The 20350-nt window shown below is 52.7% G+C and overlaps 1 protein-coding gene across 3 annotated transcripts in view; it reads left to right on the top strand.

Annotated features, from left to right (window-relative positions):
* The first annotated feature begins 255 nt into the window (after positions 1-255).
* Positions 256-20350, top strand: part of LOC116937968 (guanine nucleotide-binding protein subunit alpha-11-like) — a 68123-nt gene continuing 48028 nt past the window's right edge. For 2 of the 3 annotated variants that reach the window (XR_012931030.1, XM_076057047.1), the window contains exon 1: positions 256-1104. Coding sequence is in view for 1 of the 3 variants with exons in the window: in XM_076057047.1 (XP_075913162.1) it covers positions 987-1104 (118 nt within the window). In the remaining 2 variants the exon portion in view is untranslated. Of the gene's footprint in view, positions 1105-4619; positions 5058-20350 lie in introns of those variants that run through there. The other variant, XM_076057048.1, reaches the window with a different exon arrangement.

Raw genomic sequence — 20350 nt, 5'->3', positions numbered from 1 at the left:
CTAGACCACTCCCACCCACTCTAGACCACTCCCACCCACTCTAGACCACTCCCACCCACTCTAGACCACTCCCACCCACTCTAGACCACTCCCACCCACTCTAGACCACTCCCACCCACTCTAGACCACTCCCACCCACTCTAGACCACTCCCACCCACGCTAGACCACTCCCACCCACTCTAGACCACCCCCACCCACTCTAGACCACCCCCACCCACTCTAGACCACTCCCACCCACTCTAGACCACTCCCACTCACTCTAGACCACTCCCACCCACTCTAGACCAGCTACTTCCTCGTGCTTTGTAAGTTAAGAAGTTCATAGACATATAGAGAGAGAGAGAGATCGATACTCCTTAGTTTTACCTTGCCCGCAAGGTCGCCTGCCTCTAGATGACATGATACCATCATCACCACAACCACAATCATCACCACAGCCATCACCACCATCATCACCACCCTCGTCGCTATAGAGTGGAACAGCAGGCAGTAGTAGGAGGTGGAGTAGGAGGTGGAGCAGTAGTAGGTGGAGCAGCTGTAGGTGGAGTAGGAGGTGGTGGTGGAGTAGGTGGAGGTGGTGGAGGTGGTGGTGGAGTAGTTGTAGGTGGAGCAGTAGTAGGTGGAGTAGGAGGTGGTGGTGGAGTAGGTGGAGTAGGTGGAGTCGTAGTAGGTGGAGCAGCTGTAGGTGGAGGTGGTGGAGGTGGAGTAGGAGGAGGTGGAGTAGGAGGAGGTGGAGTAGGTGGAGGTGGAGTAGTAGGAGTAGGTGGAGGAGGAGGTGGAGTAGTAGTAGTAGGTGGAGTAGTAGGTGGAGTAGTAGGTGGACTAGGAGGTGGACTACGAGGTGATGGCGTGCTGTCTCAGCGAGTACTAGTAGTGGTAGTAGTAGTGGTCGTAGTGGTAGTAGGTGGAGTAGGCGGTGGACTAGTAGTAGTAGGTGGAGTAGTAGGTGGACTAGGAGGTGGACTAGGAGGTGGACTACGAGGTGATGGCGTGCTGTCTCAGCGAGGAGGAGGAAGAAGCCAGGAGGATCAACGCGGCCATCGAGAAACAGCTGAAGAGAGACAAAGACGTGAACCGGAACGAGCTGAAGCTGCTACTGCTGGGTCAGTGGACAGGGCAGCAGTGGATAGACCATGCAGGGGGGTACAGGTGTGTGTGTGTACAGGTGTGTGGGTGTACAGGTGTGTGTGTGAGTGTGTACAGGTGTGTGTGTGTACAGGTGTGTGTGTGTGTACAGGTGTCTGTGTGTGTGTACAGGTGTGTGCGTGTACAGGTGTGTGCGTGTACAGGTGTGTGTGTACAGGTGTCTGTGTGTACAGGTGTGTGTGTGTGTACAGGTGTGTGGGTGTACAGGTGTGTGTGTGTGTACAGGTGTGTGGGTGTACAGGTGTGTGCGTGTACAGGTGTGTGCGTGTACAGGTGTGTGTGTACAGGTGTGAGTGTACAGGTGTGTGGGTGTACAGGTGTGTGTACAGGTGTGTGTGTGTACAGGTGTCTGTGTGTGTGTACATGTGTCTGTGTGTACAGGTGTGTGTGTGTGTGTACAGGTGTGTGTGTACAGGTGTGTGTGTGTACAGGTGTGTGTGTGTACAGGTGTGTGTGTGTGTGTACAGGTGTGTGTGTACAGGTGTGTGTGTGTACAGGTGTGTGTACAGGTGTGTGTGTGTACAGGTGTGTGTGTGTACAGTTGTGTGGGTGTACAGGTGTGTGGGTGTACAGGTGTGTGTGTGTGTGTACAGGTGTGTGGGTGTACAGGTGTGTGCGTGTACAGGTGTGTGCGTGTACAGGTGTGTGTGTACAGGTGTGTGTGTACAGGTGTGTGGGTGTACAGGTGTGTGTACAGGTGTGTGTGTGTACAGGTGTGTGTGTGTGTGTACAGGTGTGTGTGTACACAGGTGTGTGTGTGCACAGGTGTGTGTGTACAGGTGTGTGGGTGTACAGGTGTGTGTGTACAGGTGTGTGTGTGTACAGGTTTCTGTGTGTACAGGTGTGTGTGAGTGTGTACAGGTGTGTGTGAGTGTGTACAAGTGTGTGTGTACAGGTGTGTGTGTGTACAGGTGTGTGTGTGCACAGGTGTGTGGGTGTACAGGTGGGTTGGTGTACAGGTGTGTGTGTGAGTGTGTACAGGTGGGTGTGTACAGGTGTGTGTGTGTGTACAGGTGTGTGTGTACAGGTGTGTGGGGGGGAGCGGTAGTGTAGTGTACAGGTGTGTGGGGGGGAGCGGTAGTGTAGTGGTTAGCGCGCTGCGCTATGAACCTGGCGACGCGCGTTCGATTCCCGCTCACGGAAAACACCAGTGACGATTATCTGAACCGGTCCTGGGCCTCCCCTAGGTCGACTCAGCCTCAAATGAGTACCTGGTGCGGTGGATAAAAACAGTGCCACTGGGGAGACAAAGGCGGTCGGGCGTGGTGCTGGCCACCCACCCCCTCGTGTACCGTTCCAGCCTTCATAGGTGCTCGCTGACAGCACTTGCCCCTACAGCCTGTTAAGGCTATACGGGGGATCTTTGTCTTTGTTGTGTGGGTGTACAGGTGTGTGGGTGTACAGGTGTGTGGGTGTACAGGTGTGTGGGTGTACAGGTGTGTGGGTGTACAGGTGTGTGGGTGTACAGGTGTGTGGGTGTACAGGTGTGTGGGTGTACAGGTGTGTGGGTGTACAGGTGTGTGGGTGTACAGGTGTGTGGGTGTACAGGTGTGTGGGTGTACAGGTGTGTGGGTGTACAGGTGTGTGGGTGTACAGGTGTGTGGGTGTACAGGTGTGTGGGTGTACAGGTGTGTGGGTGTACAGGTGTGTGTGGGTTTACAGGTGTGTGTGGGTGTACAGGTGTGGGTGGGTGTGTACAGGTGTGTGTACAGGTGTGTGTACGGGTGTGTGTGTGGGTGTACAGGTGTGTGTGTACAGGTGTGTGTGTACAGGTGTGTGTGTACAGGTGTGTGTGTGGGTGGACAGGTGTGTGTGTACAGGTGTGTGTGTACAGGTGTGGGTGGGTGTGTACAGGTGTGTGTGTACAGGTGTGGGTGGGTGTGGACAGGTGTGTGTGTACAGGTGTGTGTGTGGGTGTACAGGTGTGCGGGTGTACAGGTGTGTGTGTGTGTACAGGTGTGTGAGGGTGGGTGTGTACAGGTGTGTGTGTGCACAGGTGGGTGTGTGTGTACAGGTGTGGGTGAGTGTGTACAGGTGTGTGGGTGTACAGGAGTGTGTGTGTGTACAGGTGTGTGTGTGTGTACAGGTGTGTGTGTGTGTACAGGTGTGTGTGTGTGTGTGTTTCTAACCGGCGAAGATGTTCGCAGGTGGAACATCTTCGCCGGTAGAAACATTTAGGCTAGCCTGCCTACGATCCATCCTGGGTTTAACCAGGCTGGTTTGTGTGAGGAGCTCACAAATCCTTGAAAGTTCTGGGCAAGGTCCCATCGGTGAGCTCCTCCGGCGGCAAGACTGCGATGGCTGGGTCATATAGCCCGCATGCCCAGCCACAGCATGCCGAAACAGCTTTTGTTCGGCCGGATCGAGGGGGCTAAGCGGGCGCGGCACGGGCTAGAGAAGAGATGGAGTGACGTGGTACAGGAGGACGTGGAGCTGAGTGGACTTGCCGATGACTGGCACCAGCGGTGTCAAGATCGGCCTCTGTGGAGGAGGCTCGTGAAGGACGCTACTGGGCAGTTGGAGGTAGTCGCCCTCCAACAACAATGGAGGGCGGAGGAGCGACGCTCACAACAACGAGCGGAGCGCCCGGTGGATAAAGCACAGCAGGTTGGTACAGTAGGGGGCACAGGTGGTGCATCAGCCAGTCATCTCAGTCAGTCGACCCGTGGCACCTGGGTCTGCCCCGTGACCTCCTGCCAGCGGGCGTTCGACACTCCACGTGGCCTCAAGGTGCACATGTCCTGGCACAAGCGTCGTGGTGACGTCACCGCCACTTAGTGGCGAATGGCGGTTGTTGTTGTTGTTGTGTGTGTACAGGTGTGTGTGTACAGGTGTGTGTGTACAGGTGTGCGTGTACAGGTGTGTGGGTGTACAGGTGTGTGTGTGTACAGGTGTGGGTGGGTGTGTACAGGTGTGTGGGTGTGGACAGGTGTGTGTCTGTGCACAGGTGGGTGTGTACAGGTGTGTGTGTACAGGTGTGTGTGTACAGGTGTGTGTGAGTGCACAGGTGTGTGTGTGTGTGTGTACAGGTGTGGGTGGGTGTGTACAGGTGTGTGGGTGTACAGGTGTGTGTGGATGTACAGGTGTGCGTGGGTGTGTACAGGTGTGTATAGGTGTGTGTGTGGGTGTACAGGTGTGGGTGGGTGTGTACAGGTGTGTATACAGGTGTGTGTGTGTACAGGTGTGTTTGTACAGGTGTGTGAGGGTGGGTGTGTACAGGTGTGTGTGGGTGTACAGGTGTGTGTATGGGTGTACAGGTGTGAGTGGGTGTACAGGTGTGTGTGTGTGGTTGTACAGGTGTGTGTGTGGATGTGTACAGGTGTGGATGGATGTGTACAGGTGTGTGTGTACAGGTGTGGGTGGGTGTGTACAGGTGTGTGTGTACAGGTGTGTGTGTGTACAGGTGTGTGTGTGTGTACAGGTGTGTTTGTGTGTACAGGTGTGTATGTACAGGTGGAACATCCTCGCCGGTTAGAAACATTTAGGCTAGCCTGCCTACGATCCATCCTGGGTTTAACCAGGCTGGATTGTGTGAGGAGCTCACAAATCCTTGAAAGATCTGGGCAAAGTCAGTGAGCTCCTCCGGCGGGCAAGGCTGCGATGGCTGGGTCATGTAGCCCGCATGCCCAGCCACCGCATGCCGAAACATCTTTTGTTCGGCCGGATTGAGGGGGCTAAACGGGCGCGGCACGGCCTAGAGAAGAGATGGAGTGACGTGGTACAGGAGGACGTGGAGCTGAGTGGACTTGCCGATGACTGGCACCAGCGGTGTCAAGATCGACCTCTGTGGAGGAGGCTCGTGAAGGACGCTACTGGGCAGTTGGAGGTAGTCGCCCTCCAACAACAATGGAGGGCGGAGGAGCGACGCTCACAACAACGAGCGGAGCGCCGGGTGGCTAAAGCACAGCAGGTTGGTACAGTAGGGGGCACAGGTGGTGCATCAGCCAGTCATCTCAGTCAGTCGACCCGTGGCACCTGGGTCTGCCCCGTGACCTCCTGCCAGCGGGCGTTCGACACTCCACGTGGCCTCAAAGTGCACATAGCCTGGCACAAGCGTCGTGGTGACGTCACCGCCACTTAGTGGCGAATGGCGGTTGTTGTTGTGTATGTGTATGCATAGGTGTTTGTATAGGTGTGTATGTGTATGTATAAGTGTGTGTATAGGTGTGTGTATAGGTGTGTGTACAGCTGTGTGTGTATAGGTGTGTGTGTATGTACAGGTATTTGTATAGGTGTATGTACAGCTGTGTGTGTGTGTGTACATGTGTGTGTGTGTGTACAGGTGTGTGTGCACAGGTGTGTGTACATGTGTGTGTGTACAGGTGTGTGTCTGTGTGTGTCTGTGTGTGTGTGCCTGTGTGTGTGTGCCTGTGTGTGTCTGTGTCACTGTATGTGTGTCACTGTATGTGTGCAGGTATGTGTATATGGGTGTGTTTAGATAGGTATGTGTCTGTGTGTTTCCGTGTGTCTGTGTGTGTATGTCTGTATGTCTGTGTGTCAGTGTGTCTTGTGTGTGTGTGTGTCTGTGTCACTGTGTGTGTGTCACTGTATGTGTCTCTGTGTCACTGTGTGTGTGTGTCACTGTGTGTGTGTCACTGTGTGTGTCTGTCTCTGTGTCACTGTGTGTGTGTCTGTGTCACTGTGTGTGTGTGTCACTGTGTGTGTGTCACTGTATGTGTCTCTGTGTCACTGTGTGTGTGTCACTGTGTATCTGTGTGTCACTGTGTGTCTGTGTGTGTGTCTATGTGTGTCACTGTGTGTGTGTGTCACTGTGTGTGTCACTGTGTGTGTGTGTCACTGTGTGTGTGTGTCTGTGTGTGTGTCTATGTGTGTCACTGTGTGTGTGTCACTGTGTATGTGTGTGTCACTGTGTGTGTGTAACTGAGTGTGTGGGGAGCGGTAGTGTAGTGGTTAGCGCTACGCTGCGCTACGAACCTGGCGATCCAGGTTCGAATCCCGCTCACGGCCAACACCATTGAACGCGATTATCCTAACCGGTCCTGGGCCTCCCCTAGGTCGACTCAGCCTCAACTGAGAGTAGCTGCTGTAGCAGTGGTGTAGTGAACATCGCTAGCACTGGGGGAGAGACAAAGGCGGCCGGGCGTGGTGGTGCTGGCCACCCACCCCCTCTGTGTGTGTAGCCACAGTGCCGGTAGCCTTCATAGGTGCAGCACTTGCCCCTACAGCCCTGCTAGAGGCTACCTGGGGGAGCTTTGTCTGTGTCTAACACAGCACTTGCCCCTACAGCCCTGCTAGAGGCTACCTGGGGGAGCTTTGTCTGTGTGTGTCTAACACTACACTTGCCCCTACAGCCCTGCTAGAGGCTACCTGGGGGAGCTTTGTCTGTGTGTGTCTAACACTGCACTTGCCCCTACAGCCCTGGTAGAGGCTACCTGGGGGAGCTTTGTCTGTGTGTGTCTAACACAGCACTTGCCCCTACAGCCCTGCTATAGGCTACCTGGGGGAGCTTTGTCTGTGTGTCTAACACTGCACTTGCCCCTACGGCCCTGCTAGAGGCTACCTGGGGGAGCTTTGTCTGTGTGTACATCATAGGTGGTGCTGCTACTCGCTACTAACACAGCACTTGCCCCTACAGCCTGTTACAAGCTACATGGGGGAGCTTTGTCTGTGTGTACGTGTCTGGGTGTGTTCTTGCTGACAGCACTTGCCCCCACGAGTATTTGGAGGCTGCACGGGGGACCTTTGTCTGTGTGTGTGTGTCTGTGTGTGTGTGTGTGTGTCTGCGTGTGTGTGTCTGTGTGTGTGTCTGTGTGTGCGTGTCTGTGTGTGTGTGTGCGTGTGTCTGTGTGTGTGTCTCTGTGTGTGTGTGTCTGTGTGTGTGTATGTATGTGTCTGTGTGTGTGTGTCTGTGTGTGTGTGTCTGTGTGTGTGTATGTATGTGTCTGTGTGTGTGTGTCTGCGTGTGTGTGTCTGTGTGTGTGTGTATGTGTCTGTGTGTGTGTATGTGTCTGGGTGTGTTCAACTGTATCGAGGTATGCAGTGGGGAGCGGTGGTGCGGTGGTTAGCGCTGAACTGCGAGTGGTTGGGTGGGTGAGTGAGTGAGTGGGTGAGTGAGTGAGCGGGTGAGTGAGTGAGTGGATGAGTGAGTGGGTGAGTGAGTGAGTGGGTGGGCGAGTGAGTGGGTGAGCGAGTAAGTGAGTGGGTGAGTGAGTGGGCGAGTGAGTGAGTGGGTGAGTGAGTGGGTAAGTGAGTGAGTGGGTGAGTGGGTGGGCGAGTGAGTGAGTGAGTGGGTAGGTGAGTGGGTGAGTGAGTGAGTGAGTGGGTAGGTGAGTGGGTGAGTGGGTGAGTGAGTAGGTGAGTTAGTGAGTGGGTGAGTGAGTGAGTGGGTGAGTGGGTGAGTGCGTGAGTGAGTGAGTGAGTGGGTGAGTGAGTGAGTGAGTGGGTGAGTGAGTGGGTGAGTGGGTGAATGAGTGATTGGGTGAGTGAGTGAGTGGGTGGACGAGTGAGTGTCGAGTGGATGAGTGGGTTGGTTGGTGGGTGAGTTGGTAAGTGGATGAGTGAGTGGGTGGTTTAATGAGTGAGTGAGTGGATGAGTGAGTGGATGAGTGAGTGGATGAGTGAGTGGGTGGGTGAGTAAGTGAGTGGGTGGGTGAGTGGGTGAGTGATTGGTTGAGTGAGTGAGTGGGTGAGTGGTTGGGTGAGTGCGTCCGGCAAAAACAACCCCCTACTTCCTCGTGGTGCCGGACGGCAATGCTGTGGTGGGCAGTGCTGTTGGGGGAAGGCCAATTTAGATTGACAATTCCCCTCATGGCATCTGTGACCACCACAGTGGCTAAATGGGGGCTCTGGATGGGTGCGAGGGGCTGGTGACCCCTCCACCTTCAATTAATTACCACTAAACCACGTCTAAAATATCTAATGAACAAGCTTGTGCCAGAGGCCCCGGGGGGACAGGCGTCTATGACGTCTCCTGGCCAAACCCCATCTGGCGGAGCCAGGAGATTGAATCTCTACCCTCGGGGCTCCTCCAGAAACAACGAAAAGCCACTACGTGTGGCCACGTGGAATGTTCGAACGATCACTGCAGAGGAGAGGCTGCCACTCCTCTGTTGGGAGCTGGACCGGTACCGCCTAGATCTGTGCGGTATTCAGGAGGTCCGGTGGACCGGCTCTGGCTCCTGCCACCATGAGGGGTGGACAGTCCTCTACTCGGGGCAGCAGACTGCCAAACAACAGGGTGTGGCTCTTCTTTTGAATAAAAGAATGAAGGGGGCGTGGGAGCGTGGCGGTGAGGTGTGGGAAGCTGTAAGCCCCAGGCTACTTTGGGCTCGCCTTCCCATCAACCGGAGGCGAGGAATGGTGGTCGTGGTTGCTTATGCCTCCACCGAAGACAAACATCCGTGGAGGGATGTAGGCAAGGCCGATGAGTCAGATGCCTTCTATGACCTCCTGTCACAGGTGCTGGCTAAAGTGGCCCCTCGGGATAGAGTCATCATGTTGGGCGACTTCAATGCCCGAGTTGGTCATGATGCTGGCACCTGGTCTGGAGTGATTAGAAGGCATGGGCCAGATAAGCTCAATAACAACGGTAGGAGGATGCTAGATTTTTGTGCAGCCCATGGGCTTGTAATTACCAACACGCTGTTCCGGCATCGGCGCATCCACACAACATCATGGATGCATGCCGGGTCCAAGCAAGAACATCTTCTGGACTACATAGTGACGGAACAGCGGATGCAGGCCCATGTTCTTGACACCAGGACCTACCGTGGAGCTGATCTGCCCACTGACCATCGACTTGTTATCTGTAAGATGCGCCTTCCATTCTTCTAATCCGGTGGTGGGTGTACACCCAGGACCCCATTCCAACCTAAAGTGGCCTGGTCTCAGTTATCTGATGAAAGTTGCAAGCGATAATTTAATCATTGCTTGCGGCTGGGGTTGGCATCGTCCCCGACTCCTCCTGATGTCAAGGGTAAATGGGCGAGGTTTAGGACTGTGGCTAATGTAGCTGCAATGGCTGCTTTGGGTACGCGGTCCAGACCTCCCCGGAGACCCTGGCTGACAGAGGAGGTGTTCAGGCTGCTGAGAAAAAGCGACAGGCCCACTGTCATCAGCTACAGAATCCCACGTCGGAGAATGAGGAGGCTTACCGCAGCCTTCGCTTGGAGGTTCAGAGAGCCGTGAGGTGCTCAAAGGATGGGTGGTGGTCGCGGGTTGCCATCATTAGGGGAAAAAACGGTAATCCAATCTCCGACCCCCAGGAACAGGTTTGCAGATTTGCTGAGCATTTCTGTGAGGTCCTGGAGGAGGGGAAATCCCTCAGCCTGGATAACATCGTGGCACAAAGTGGGGATGACCCTGCTGAGGCTGCGGTGCCTCAAATATCGGAAGAAGTCACCCCCTGTGAGTGGCTGGCTGAGGTGACATCTGTTGAGGAAGTACTGAAGGCGATCCAGAGCCTGAGACTAGGAAAGAAACCGGGTAGAGATGATCTCCCAAACGAAATGCTGAGGAAGGGTGGCGTTTGTGCACAGACTGCCCTATATGACATCATAACAACAGTCTGGACCACTGGACGGGTTCCGCAGGATTGGAAGGATGCCCTGGTGGTCCCCCTCTTTAAGAAGGGGGACCGCACAGACTGTAACAACTATAGGGGCATCTCACTCCTCAGTGTGCCGGGAAAGGTCCTGGCAAGGATTATTCAACATCGCCTTGCCAGGCACGCTGTCCGTCTGCTACAGCAGAGGTGTAGGGAATTCCAACAAGACCTACATCTCTGCTTTATTGACCTGGTCAAGGCCTATGATACCATCAGTAGGCCTGGGCTCTGGGTTGTTCTTTGTGCTTTCGGAGTCCCTGACCCTATGCTCACTATCATTAAGGACCTTCATGATGGTGAGCGGGCCCGGGTAAAACTACGTGGCCGGGAGTCGGAGCCATTCCCTGTTCACCTTGGGGTGCGACAGGGATGTCCTCTGGCACCAACATTATTTAACATCTATTTCCACAACGTAGTTCGTGAAGCCTTCAATAGCTGTACCGGGGGAATCTCCATTTGGTACAGATATAATGGGAGGCTAATCGATGCCCGGGTGCGGTCAAGGGATGGCTCCCTATTGCTCAACCACGTTATGTATGCTGATGATTTGGTAATAGCTGCTCATTCAGAGGGGGAGTTGGAGACGCTGCTGCTGAGACTGGAGCGTGCCACTAAGAGATGGGGCCTTACCATCAGCCCCACCAAGACTAAGCACCAGCCTAGGTATTTTGTACCATCGGACACTCCACCCCCACAACTCCCAATCGGTGGTGGGGGAGTTGTGGAGAGAGTGGAGAGTTTCGCATACCTGGGCAGTGTGCTTATGACCTGTTCCGGTTTGACAACAGAGGTCTCACTCCGAATCAGTCGAGCGGCAATATCTTTTCATCGGTTGCGTAACGCTGTGTGGAAGCTACCTGGTCTGTCGCTCCGCACGAAGCTTCAGGTCTTCTCGGCCACGGTCATTCCCTCCCTTCTCTACGCTTGCGAAACGTGGACCCCCTAAGGGAACATCTTCGCCGGTTGGAAACATTTAGGCTGGCTTGCCTACGATCCATCCTGGGTTAATTAGGCTGGATTGTGTGAGGAGCTCACAAATCCTTGAAAGATCTGGGCAAAGTCCCATCGGTGAGCTCCTCCGGCGGGCAAGGCTGCGTTGGCTGGGTCATGTAGCCCGCATGCCCAGCCACCGCATGCCGAAACAGCTTTTGTTCGGCCGGATCGAGGGGGCTAAACGGGCGCGACAAGGGCTAGAGAAGAGATGGAGTGATGTGGTACAGGAGGACGTGGAGCTGAGTGGACTTGCCGATGACTGGTACCAGCGGTGTCAAGATCGGCCTCTGTGGAGGAGGCTCGTGAAGGATGCTACTGGGCAGTTGGAGGCAGTCGCCCTCCAACAACAACGGAGGGCGGAGGAGCGACGCTCCAAACAGCGAGCGGAGCGCCGGGTGGCTAAAGCACAGCAGGTTGGCACAGTAGGGGGCACAGGTGGTGCATCAGCCAGTCATCTCAGTCATTTCAGTCAGTCGACCCGTGGCACCTGGGTCTGCCCCGTGACCTCCTGCCAGCGGGCGTTCGACACTTCACGTGGCCTCAACGTGCACATAGCCTGGCACAAGCGTCGTGATGACGTCACCGCCACTTAGTGGCGAATGGCGGTTGTTGTTGTTGAGTGAGTGGGTGAGTGGATGGGTTAGTGGGTTGGTGAGTGGGTGAGTGAGTGGGTGAGTGAGTGGGAGGAGTGAGTGGGTGAAAGGGTTGGTGAGTAGGTGAGTGAGTGACTGAGTGAGTGGGTGAGTGCGTGAGTGAGTGGGTGAGTGAGTGAGTGGGTGAGTGGCTGAGTGAGTGAGTGGGTGAGTGAGACAGTGAGTGGGTGAGTGATTAGGTGAGTGAATGGGTGAGTGACTAGGTGAGTGAGTGAGTGGGTGACTGAGTGAGTGGGTAAGTGAGTGAGTGGGTGGGTGGGTGAGTGGCTGAGTGGGTGAGTGATTGGGTGAGAGAGTGAGTGGGTGAGTGATTAGGTGAGTGGGTGAGTGATTAGGTGAGTGGGTAAGTGGGTGAGTGAGTGGGTGAGTGATTGAGCAGGTGAGTGAGTAGGTGGGTGAGTGATTAGGTGAGTGATTGGGTGAGTGAGTGGGTGACTGATTAGGTGAGTGGGTGAGTGATTTGGTGAGTGATTAGGTGGGTGGCTGAGTGAGTGAGCAGGTGGGTGAGTGGGTGAGTGAGTGGGTGAGTGAGTGGCTGAGTGAGTGAGTGGCTGAGTGAGTAATTAGGTGAGCAGGTGAGTGAGTGAGTGAGTGGCTGGGTGAGTGAGTAGGTGAGTGAGTGGCTGAGTGAGTGATTAGGTGAGTGAGTGAGTGGCTGAGTGATTAGGTGAGTGAGTGAGTGGCTGGGTGAGTGAGTGGCTGAGTGAGTGATTAGGTGAGTGATTGAGTGGCTGAGTGAGTGAGTGAGTGGCTGAGTGAGTGGGTGAGTGGCTGAGTGAGTGAGTGATTAGGTGAGTGAGTGGCTGAGTGAGTGAGTGGCTGAGTGAGTGAGTGATTAGGTGAGTGATTGAGTGGCTGAGTGATTGAGTGGCTGAGTGAGTGGGTCAGTGGCTGAGTGAGTTAGTGATTAGGTGAGTGATTAGGTGAATGAGTGAGTGAGTGGCTGAGTGAGTGATTGAGTGGCTGAGTGGGTGAGTGGCTGAGTGAGTGATTAGGTGAGTGGCTGGGTGAGTGAGTGGCTGAGTGAGTGATTAGGTGAGTGAGTGGCTGAGTGAGTAGGTGAGTGAGTGATTAGGTGAGTGATTAGGTGAGTGAGTGATTGAGTGGCTGGGTGAGTGATTAGGTGAGTGAGTGATTAGGTGAGTGAGTGGGTGAGTGGCTGAGTGAGTTAGTGATTAGGTGAGTGAGTGATTAGGTGAGTGAGTGGCTGAGTGAGTAGGTGAGTGAGTGATTAGGTGAGTGATTAGGTGAGTGGCTGGGTGAGTGATTAGGCGAGTGAGTGATTAGGTGAGTGATTAGGTGAGTGAGTGGGTGAGTGGCTGGGTGAGTGAGTGGCTGAGTGATTGATTAGGTGAGTGATTGAGTGGCTGAGTGAGTGAGTGGCTGAGTGAGTGGGTGAGTGGCTGAGTGAGTGGGTGAGTGGCTGAGTGAGTGAGTGATTAGATGAGTGAGTGGCTGAGTGAGTGAGTGGCTGAGTGAGTGAGTGATTAGGTGAGTGAGCAGGTGAGTTAGTGAGTGGCTGAGTGAGCAGGTGAGTTAATGATTAGGTGAGTGATTGAGTGGCTGAGTGAGTGGCTGAGTGAGTGATTAGGTGAGTGAGTGGCTGAGTGAGTAGGTGAGTGATTAGGTGAGTGATTAGGTGAATGAGTGATTGAGTAGTTGAGTGAGTGATTAGGTGAGTGAGTGATTAGGTGAGTGATTAAGTGAATGAGTGAGTGAGTGATTGAGTGGCTGAGTGGGTGAGTGGCTGAGTGAGTGATTAGGTGAGTGGCTGGGTGAGTGAGTGGCTGAGTGAGTGATTAGGTGAGTGAGTGATTAGGTGAGTGATTAGGTGAGTGAGTGGCTGATTGAGTAGGTGAGTGAGTGAGTAGGTGAGTGAGTGATTAGGTGAGTGAGTGATTGAGTGGCTGGGTGAGTGATTAGGTGAGTGAGTGATTACGTGAGTGATTAGGTGAGTGAGTGATTGAGTGGCTGGGTGAGTGATTAGGTGAGTGAGTGATTAGGTGAGTGATTAGGTGAGTGACTAGGTGAGTGACTAGGTGAGTGAGTGGCTGAGTGAGTGATTAGGTGAGTGAGTCGCTGAGTGAGTAGGTGAGTGAGTGATTAGGTGAGTGATTAGGTGAGTGAGTGGGTGAGTGAGTAGGTGAGTGAGTGATTAGGTGAGTGAGTGATTGAGTGGCTGGGTGAGTGATTAGGTGAGTGAGTGATTAGGTGAGTGATTTGGTGAGTGACTAGGTGAGTGAGTAGGTGAGAGTGATTAGGTGAGTGAGTGATTGAGTGGCTGGGTGAGTGATTAGGTGAGTGAGTGATTAGGTGAGTGATTTGGTGAGTGACTAGGTGAGTGAGTAGGTGAGAGTGATTAGGTGAGTGAGTGATTGAGTGGCTGGGTGAGTGATTAGGTGAGTGAGTGATTAGGTGAGTGAGTGGCTGAGTGAGTGATTAGGTGAGTGATTAGGTGAGTGAGTGATTAGGTGAGTGAGTGATTAGGTGAGTGATTAGGTGACTGAGTGATTAGGTGAGTGATTAGGTGAGTGATTGGGTGAGTGAGTGGGTGAGTGATTAGGTGAGTGAGTGATTAGGTGAGTGATTAGGTGAGTGATTAGGTGAGTGAGTAGGTGAGTGAGTGATTAGGTGAGTGATTAGGTGAGTGGCTGGGTGAGTGATTAGGTGAGTGAGTGGCTGGGTGAGTGATTAGGTGAGAGTGATTAGGTGAGTGAGTGGGTGAGTGGCTGGGTGAGTGAGTGGCTGGGTGAGTGATTAGGTGAGTGAGTGATTGAGTGAGTGGGTGAGTGATTGGCTGAGTGAGTGATTAGGTGAGTGAGTGGCTGAGTGGGTGAGTGGCTGAGTGAGTGATTAGGTGAGTGATTAGGTGAGTGAGTGGTTGAGTGGGTGAGTGATTGGGTGAGTGAGTGATTAGGTGAGTGATTGGGTGAGTGAGTGGCTGGGTGAGTGACTAGGTGATTGACTAGGTGAGTGAGTGGGTGAGTGATTGGGTGAGTGAGTGATTAGGTGAGTGATTGGGTGAGTGAATGGCTGGGTGAGTGAGTGGGTGAGTGAGTGATTAGGTGAGTGATTGGGTCAGTGAGTGGCTGGGTGAGTGACTAGGTGAGTGGGTGAGTGACTAGGTGAGTGGCTGGGTGAGTGATTAGGTGAGTGAGTGATTAGGTGAGTGACTAGGTGAGTGACTAGGTGAGTGAGTGGGTGAGTGATTAGGTGAGTGAGTGGGTGAGTGGCTGGGTGAGTGATTAGGTGAGTGACTAGGTGAGTGAGTGATTGAGTGACTAGGTGGGTGACTAGGTGAGTGAGTGAGTGATTAGGTGAGTGAGTGACTAGGTGAGTGACTAGGTGAGTGAGTGGGTGAGTGAGTGGGTGAGTGGTTAGGTGAGTGAGTGGGTGAGTGACTAGGTGAGTGAGTGATTGAGTGACTAGGTGGGTGACTAGGTGAGTGAGTGAGTGATTAGGTGAGTGAGTGACTAGGTGAGTGACTAGGTGAGTGAGTGGGTGAGTGAGTGGGTGAGTGGTTAGGTGAGTGAGTGGGTGAGTGACTAGGTGAGTGAGTGGGTGAGTGACTAGGTGAGTGAGTGGGTGAGTGACTAGGTGAGTGAGTGACTAGGTGAGTGAGTGGGTGAGTGAGTGGGTGATTGACTAGGTGAGTGACTAGGTGAGTGACTAGGTGAGTGAGTGGGTGAGTGACTAGGTGAGTGGCTGGGTGAGTGATTAGGTGAGTGAGTGATTAGGTGAGTGACTAGGTGAGTGACTAGGTGAGTGAGTGGGTGAGTGATTAGGTGAGTGAGTGGGTGAGTGGCTGGGTGAGTGATTATGTGAGTGACTAGGTTTTGTGATTGATTGAGTGACTAGGTGGGTGACTAGGTGAGTGAGTGATTAGGTGAGTGACTAGGTGAGTGACTAGGTGAGTGAGTGGGTGAGTGAGTGGGTGAGTGGTTAGGTCAGTGAGTGGGTGAGTGACTAGGTGAGTGAGTGGGTGAGTGACTAGGTGAGTGAGTGACTAGGTGAGTGAGTGGGTGAGTGAGTGGGTGAGTGACTAGGTGAGTGACTAGGTGAGTGACTGGGTGAGTGAGTGGGTGAGTGACTAGGTGAGTGACTAGGTGAGTGACTAGGTGAGTGGGTGAGTGAGTGGGTGAGTGACTAGGTCACTGACTAGGTGAGTGACTAGGTGAGTGACTAGGTGAGTGAGTGGGTGAGTGACTAGGTGAGTGAGTGACTAGGTGAGTGAGTGGGTGAGTGACTAGGTGAGTGACTAGGTGAGTGACTAGGTGAGTGAGTGGGTGAGTGGCTGGGTGAGTGATTATGTGAGTGACTAGGTTTTGTGATTGATTGAGTGACTAGGTGGGTGACTAGGTGAGTGAGTGATTAGGTGAGTGACTAGGTGAGTGACTAGGTGAGTGAGTGGGTGAGTGAGTGGGTGAGTGGTTAGGTCAGTGAGTGGGTGAGTGACTAGGTGAGTGAGTGGGTGAGTGACTAGGTGAGTGAGTGACTAGGTGAGTGAGTGGGTGAGTGAGTGGGTGAGTGACTAGGTGAGTGACTAGGTGAGTGACTGGGTGAGTGAGTGGGTGAGTGACTGGGTGAGTGACTAGGTGAGTGACTAGGTGAGTGACTAGGTGAGTGGGTGAGTGAGTGGGTGAGTGACTAGGTCACTGACTAGGTGAGTGACTAGGTGAGTGACTAGGTGAGTGAGTGGGTGAGTGACTAGGTGAGTGAGTGACTAGGTGAGTGAGTGGGTGAGTGACTAGGTGAGTGACTAGGTGAGTGACTAGGTGAGTGAGTGGGTGAGTGACTAGGTGAGTGGCTGGGTGAGTGATTAGGTGAGTGATTAGGTGAGTGACTAGGTGAGTGACTAGGTGAGTGAGTGGGTGAGTGATTAGGTGAGTGAGTGGGTGAGTGGCTGGGTGAGTGATTAGGTGAGTGACTAGGTTTTGTGATTGATTGAGTGACTAGGTGGGTGACTAGGTGAGTGAGTGAGTGAGTGACTAGGTGAGTGACTAGGTGAGTGAGTGGGTGAGTGAGTGGGTGAGTGGTTAGGTGAGTGAGTGGGTGACTAGGTGAGTGAGTGGGTGAGTGACTAGGTGAGTGAGTGACTAGGTGAGCGAGTGGGTGAGTGACTAGGTGAGTGGCTAGGTGAGTGACTAGGTGAGTGGGTGAGTGAGTGGGTGAGTGAGTGGGTGAGTGGGTGACTAGGTGAGTGGGTGAGTGAGTGAGTGGGTGAGTGAGTGGGTGAGTGGGTGAGTGAGTGGGTGAGTGGTTAGGTGAGTGACTAGGTGAGTGACTAGGTGAGTGAGTGGGTGAGTGGGTGAGTGAGTGGGTGACTAGGTGAGTGGGTGAGTGGGTGAGTGAGTGGGTGAGTGAGTGGGTGAGTGGGTGAGTGACTAGGTGAGTGGGTGAGTGAGTGGGTGAGTGGTTAGGTAAGTGACTAGGTGAGTGACTAGGTGAGTGAGTGGGTGAGTGAGTGGGTGAGTGGGTGAGTGAGTGGGTGACTAGGTGAGTGGGTGAGTGAGTGGGTGAGTGAGTGGGTGAGTGAGTGGGTGAGTGGGTGAGTGACTAGGTGAGTGGGTGAGTGGGTGAGTGGTTAGGTGAGTGACTAGGTGAGTGAGTGGGTGAGTGAGTGGGTGAGTGGGTGAGTGAGTGGGTGACTAGGTGAGTGGGTGAGTGAGTGGGTGAGTGGTAAGTTGTCTGTCACTTCTGCTGCTACCGCTGCACTTGGCGCTGCAGCCTTTAGAGGCTACGTCGGGGAGCTGTGTGCATGTGCTCAGTATTTGCATATCGATTCCCACGATCCCCACCCTACAACACAGAGAATCGATTCCTAGAGCATTGCTTTTTATTGGAATCGAATCGTTCAGGGCTGGGTTTGTCATAATCGATACTATAAAAATCGATTCCGCTGTATAAATTTGCATAAATCAGCATGTCATTTGCATGAATTTGCATGCTATTAGCCGCGCTGCCCACCACTTTATGAAAGCATCAGCTGTGAGCCCCCATTGAGATGGAGTGGCAGAGGTAGTTGTGGTAGTGGTGGTGGTAGTGGTGGTGGTAGTGGTGGCAGTAGTGGTGGCAGTAGTGGTGGTAGTGGTGGTGGTAGTGGTGGTGGTAGTGGTGGTGGTAGTGGTGGTAGTGGTGGTGGTAGTGGTGGTAGTAGTGGTGGTGGTAGTGGTGGTAGTGGTGGTGGTGGTGGTAGTAGTAGTGGTAGTAGTGGTGGTAGTGGTGGTGGTAGTGGTGGTAGTGGTGGTGGTAGTGGTGGTAGTATTAGTAGTGATGGTAGTGGTGGTAGTAGTGGTGGTAGTGGTGGTAGTAGTGGTAGCAGTGGTGGTAGTAGTAGTAGTGATGGTAGTGGTGGTGGTAGTGGTGGTAGTAGTAGTAGTTGTAGTGGTGGTAGTAGTGGTGGTAGTAGTAGTGGTGGTAGTGGTGGTAGTAGAGGTGGTAGTGGTGGTAGTAGTAGTGGTAGTGGTGGTAGTAGTGGTGGTAGTAGTGGTGGTAGTAGTGGTGGTAGTAGTGGTGGTAGTGGTGGTAGTAGTGGTGGTAGTGGTGGTAGTAGTGGTGGTAGTGGTGGCAGTAGTAGTAGTGGTGGTGGTAGTAGTGGTGGTAGTAGTGGTAGTAATAGTGGTGGTAGTAGTGGTAGTAGTGGTGGTAGTGGTGGTAGTAGTGGTGGTAGTAGTGGTGGTAGTAGTGGTGGTAGTGGTGGTAGTAGTAGTGGTAGTAGTGGTAGTGGTGGTAGTGGTGGTAGTAGTGGTGGTAGTGGTGGTAGTGGTGGTAGTAGTGGTGGTAGTTGTGGTAGTGGTGGTAGTGGTGGTAGTGGTGGTGGTAGTGGTGGTGGTAGTAGTGGTGGTAGTAGTGGTGGTAGTGGTGGCAGTAGAAAGTAGTGGTGGTGGTAGTAGTGGTGGTAGTAGTGGTGGTAGTAGTGGTAGTAATGGTAGTAGTGGTGGTAGTAGTAGTGGTAGTAGTGGTGGTAGTAGTGGTGGTAGTGGTCGTAGTAGTAGTACTAGTGGTAGTAGTAGTAGGGGTGGTAGTAGTGGTGCTAGTAGTGGTGGTAGTGGTGGTGGTAGTGGTGGCAGTGGTGGTGGTAGCAGTGGTAGTAGTGGTGGTAGTAGTGGTGGTAGTGGTGGTAGTCGTAGTAGTACTAGTGGTAGTAGTAGTGGTAGTAGTAGTGGTAGTAGTGGTAGAAGTGGTAGTAGTGGTGGTAGTAGTGGTGGTAGTAGTAGTACTAGTGGTAGTAGAAGTGGTGGTAGTAGTAGTGGTGGTAGTGGTGGTAGTGTAGTAGTAGTGGTAGTAGTGGTGGTAGTAGTGGTGGTAGTAGTGGTAGTAGTAGTACTAGTGGTAGTAGTAGTAGTGGTGCCAGTAGTAGTAGTGGTGGTAGTAGTAGTAGTGGTAGTAGTAGTGGTGGTAGTAGTGTAGTAGTGGTGGTAGTAGTAGCAGTAGTGGTAGTAGTAGTGGTGGTAGTAGTAGTGGTGGTAGTGGTGGTAGTAGTGGTAATGTGGTAGTGTGGTAGTAGTGGTAGTGTAGTAGTGTGTAGTGGTAGTGTAGTAGTAGTGTGATAGTAGTAGTGTTGTAGTGGTAGTAGTAGTGGTAGTAGTGGTGGTAGTAGTGGTAGTAGTAGTGGTAGTAGTAGGAGTAGTGGTAGTAGTGGTGGTAGTAGTAGTGGTGGTAGTGGTGGTGGTAGTAGTGTTGGTAGTAGTAGTGGTGGTAGTGGTGGTGTTAGTGGTGGTGGTAGTGGTAGTAGTAGTAGTAGTGGTAGTAGTAGTGGTGGTGGTAGTAGTAGTAGTGTAGAAAGTGGTAGTAGTAGTAGTGGTGGTAGTAGTGGTAGTAGTAGTGGTAGTAGTATTAGTGGTAGTAGTAGTAGTGGTGGTAGTAGCAGTGGTAGCAGTGGTAGTAGTGGTAGTAGTGGTAGTAGTTGTGGTAGTAGTAGTGGTAGTAGTGGTAGTAGTAGTAGTGGTGGTAGTAGTGGTAGTAGTAGTGGTAGTAGTACCAGTAGCAGTAGTGGTAGTAGTAGTGGTAGTAGCAGTAGTGGTAGTAGCAGCAGTAGTAGTGGTAGGAGTGGTAGTAGTAGTAGTAGTAGTGGTGGTAGTAGTAGTAGTGGTAGTAGTGGTAGTAGTAGTGGTAGTGTAGCAGTAGTAGTGTAGTAGTAGCAGTGGTAGTAGTAGTGGTAGTAGTGTGGTAGTGTAGTAGTAGTGTAGTAGTAGCAGTGGTAGTAGTAGTGGTAGTAGTAGTAGTAGTGTGGTAGTGTAGTAGTAGTGGTAGGGTAGTAGTAGTGGTAGTAGTAGTGGTAATGTGGTAGTGGTAGTGTGGTAGTAGTGGTAGTGTGTAGTGGTAGTGTAGTAGTGGTAGTGTGGTAGTAGTAGTGTGGTAGTGGTAGTAGTAGTGGTAGTAGTGGTAGTGGTGTAGTAGTGGTAGTAGTGGTAGTAGTGTAGTAGTGTGGTAGTAGTAGTGTGGTAGTAGTAGTGGTAGTAGTGTGGTAGTAGTAGTAGTGTGATAGTAGTAGTGTTGTAGTGGTAGTAGTAGTGGTAGTAGTGGTGTTAGTAGTGGTAGTAGTAGTGGTAGTAGTAGGAGTAGTTGAATAGTGGTGGTAGTAGTGGTAGTGGTGGTGGTAGTAGTGGTGGTAGTGGTGGTGTTAGTGGTGGTGGTAGTGGTGGTAGTAGTAGTAGTGGTGGTAGTGGTGGTAGTGGTGGTAGTAGTAGTAGTGTAGAAAGTGGTAGTAGTAGTAGTGGTGGTAGTAGTGGTAGTAGTAGTAGTATTAGTGGTAGTAGTAGTAGTACTGGTGGTAGTAGCAGTGGTAGCAGTGGTAGTAGTGGTAGTAGTTGTGGTAGTAGTTGCAGTGGTGGTAGTAGTGGTAGTAGTAGTGGTAGTAGTACCAGTAGCAGTAGTGGTAGTAGCAGTGGTAGTAGCAGTAGTGGTAGTAGCAGCAGTAGTAGTGGTAGTAGTAGGAGTGGTAGTAGTAGTGGTAGTAGTAGTAGTGGTGGTAGTAGTGGTAGTAGTAGT

Source organism: Petromyzon marinus, chromosome 79 (genome assembly GCF_048934315.1).
Source record: "Petromyzon marinus isolate PM22_M1 ecotype Great Lakes invasive population chromosome 79, UKy_Petmar_22M1.pri1.0, whole genome shotgun sequence".
In the NCBI taxonomy this organism is placed as follows: domain Eukaryota; kingdom Metazoa; phylum Chordata; class Hyperoartia; order Petromyzontiformes; family Petromyzontidae; genus Petromyzon; species Petromyzon marinus.
Note: the sequence above shows the minus strand (reverse complement) of the source record. Positions and strands in the feature narration are given on the sequence as shown.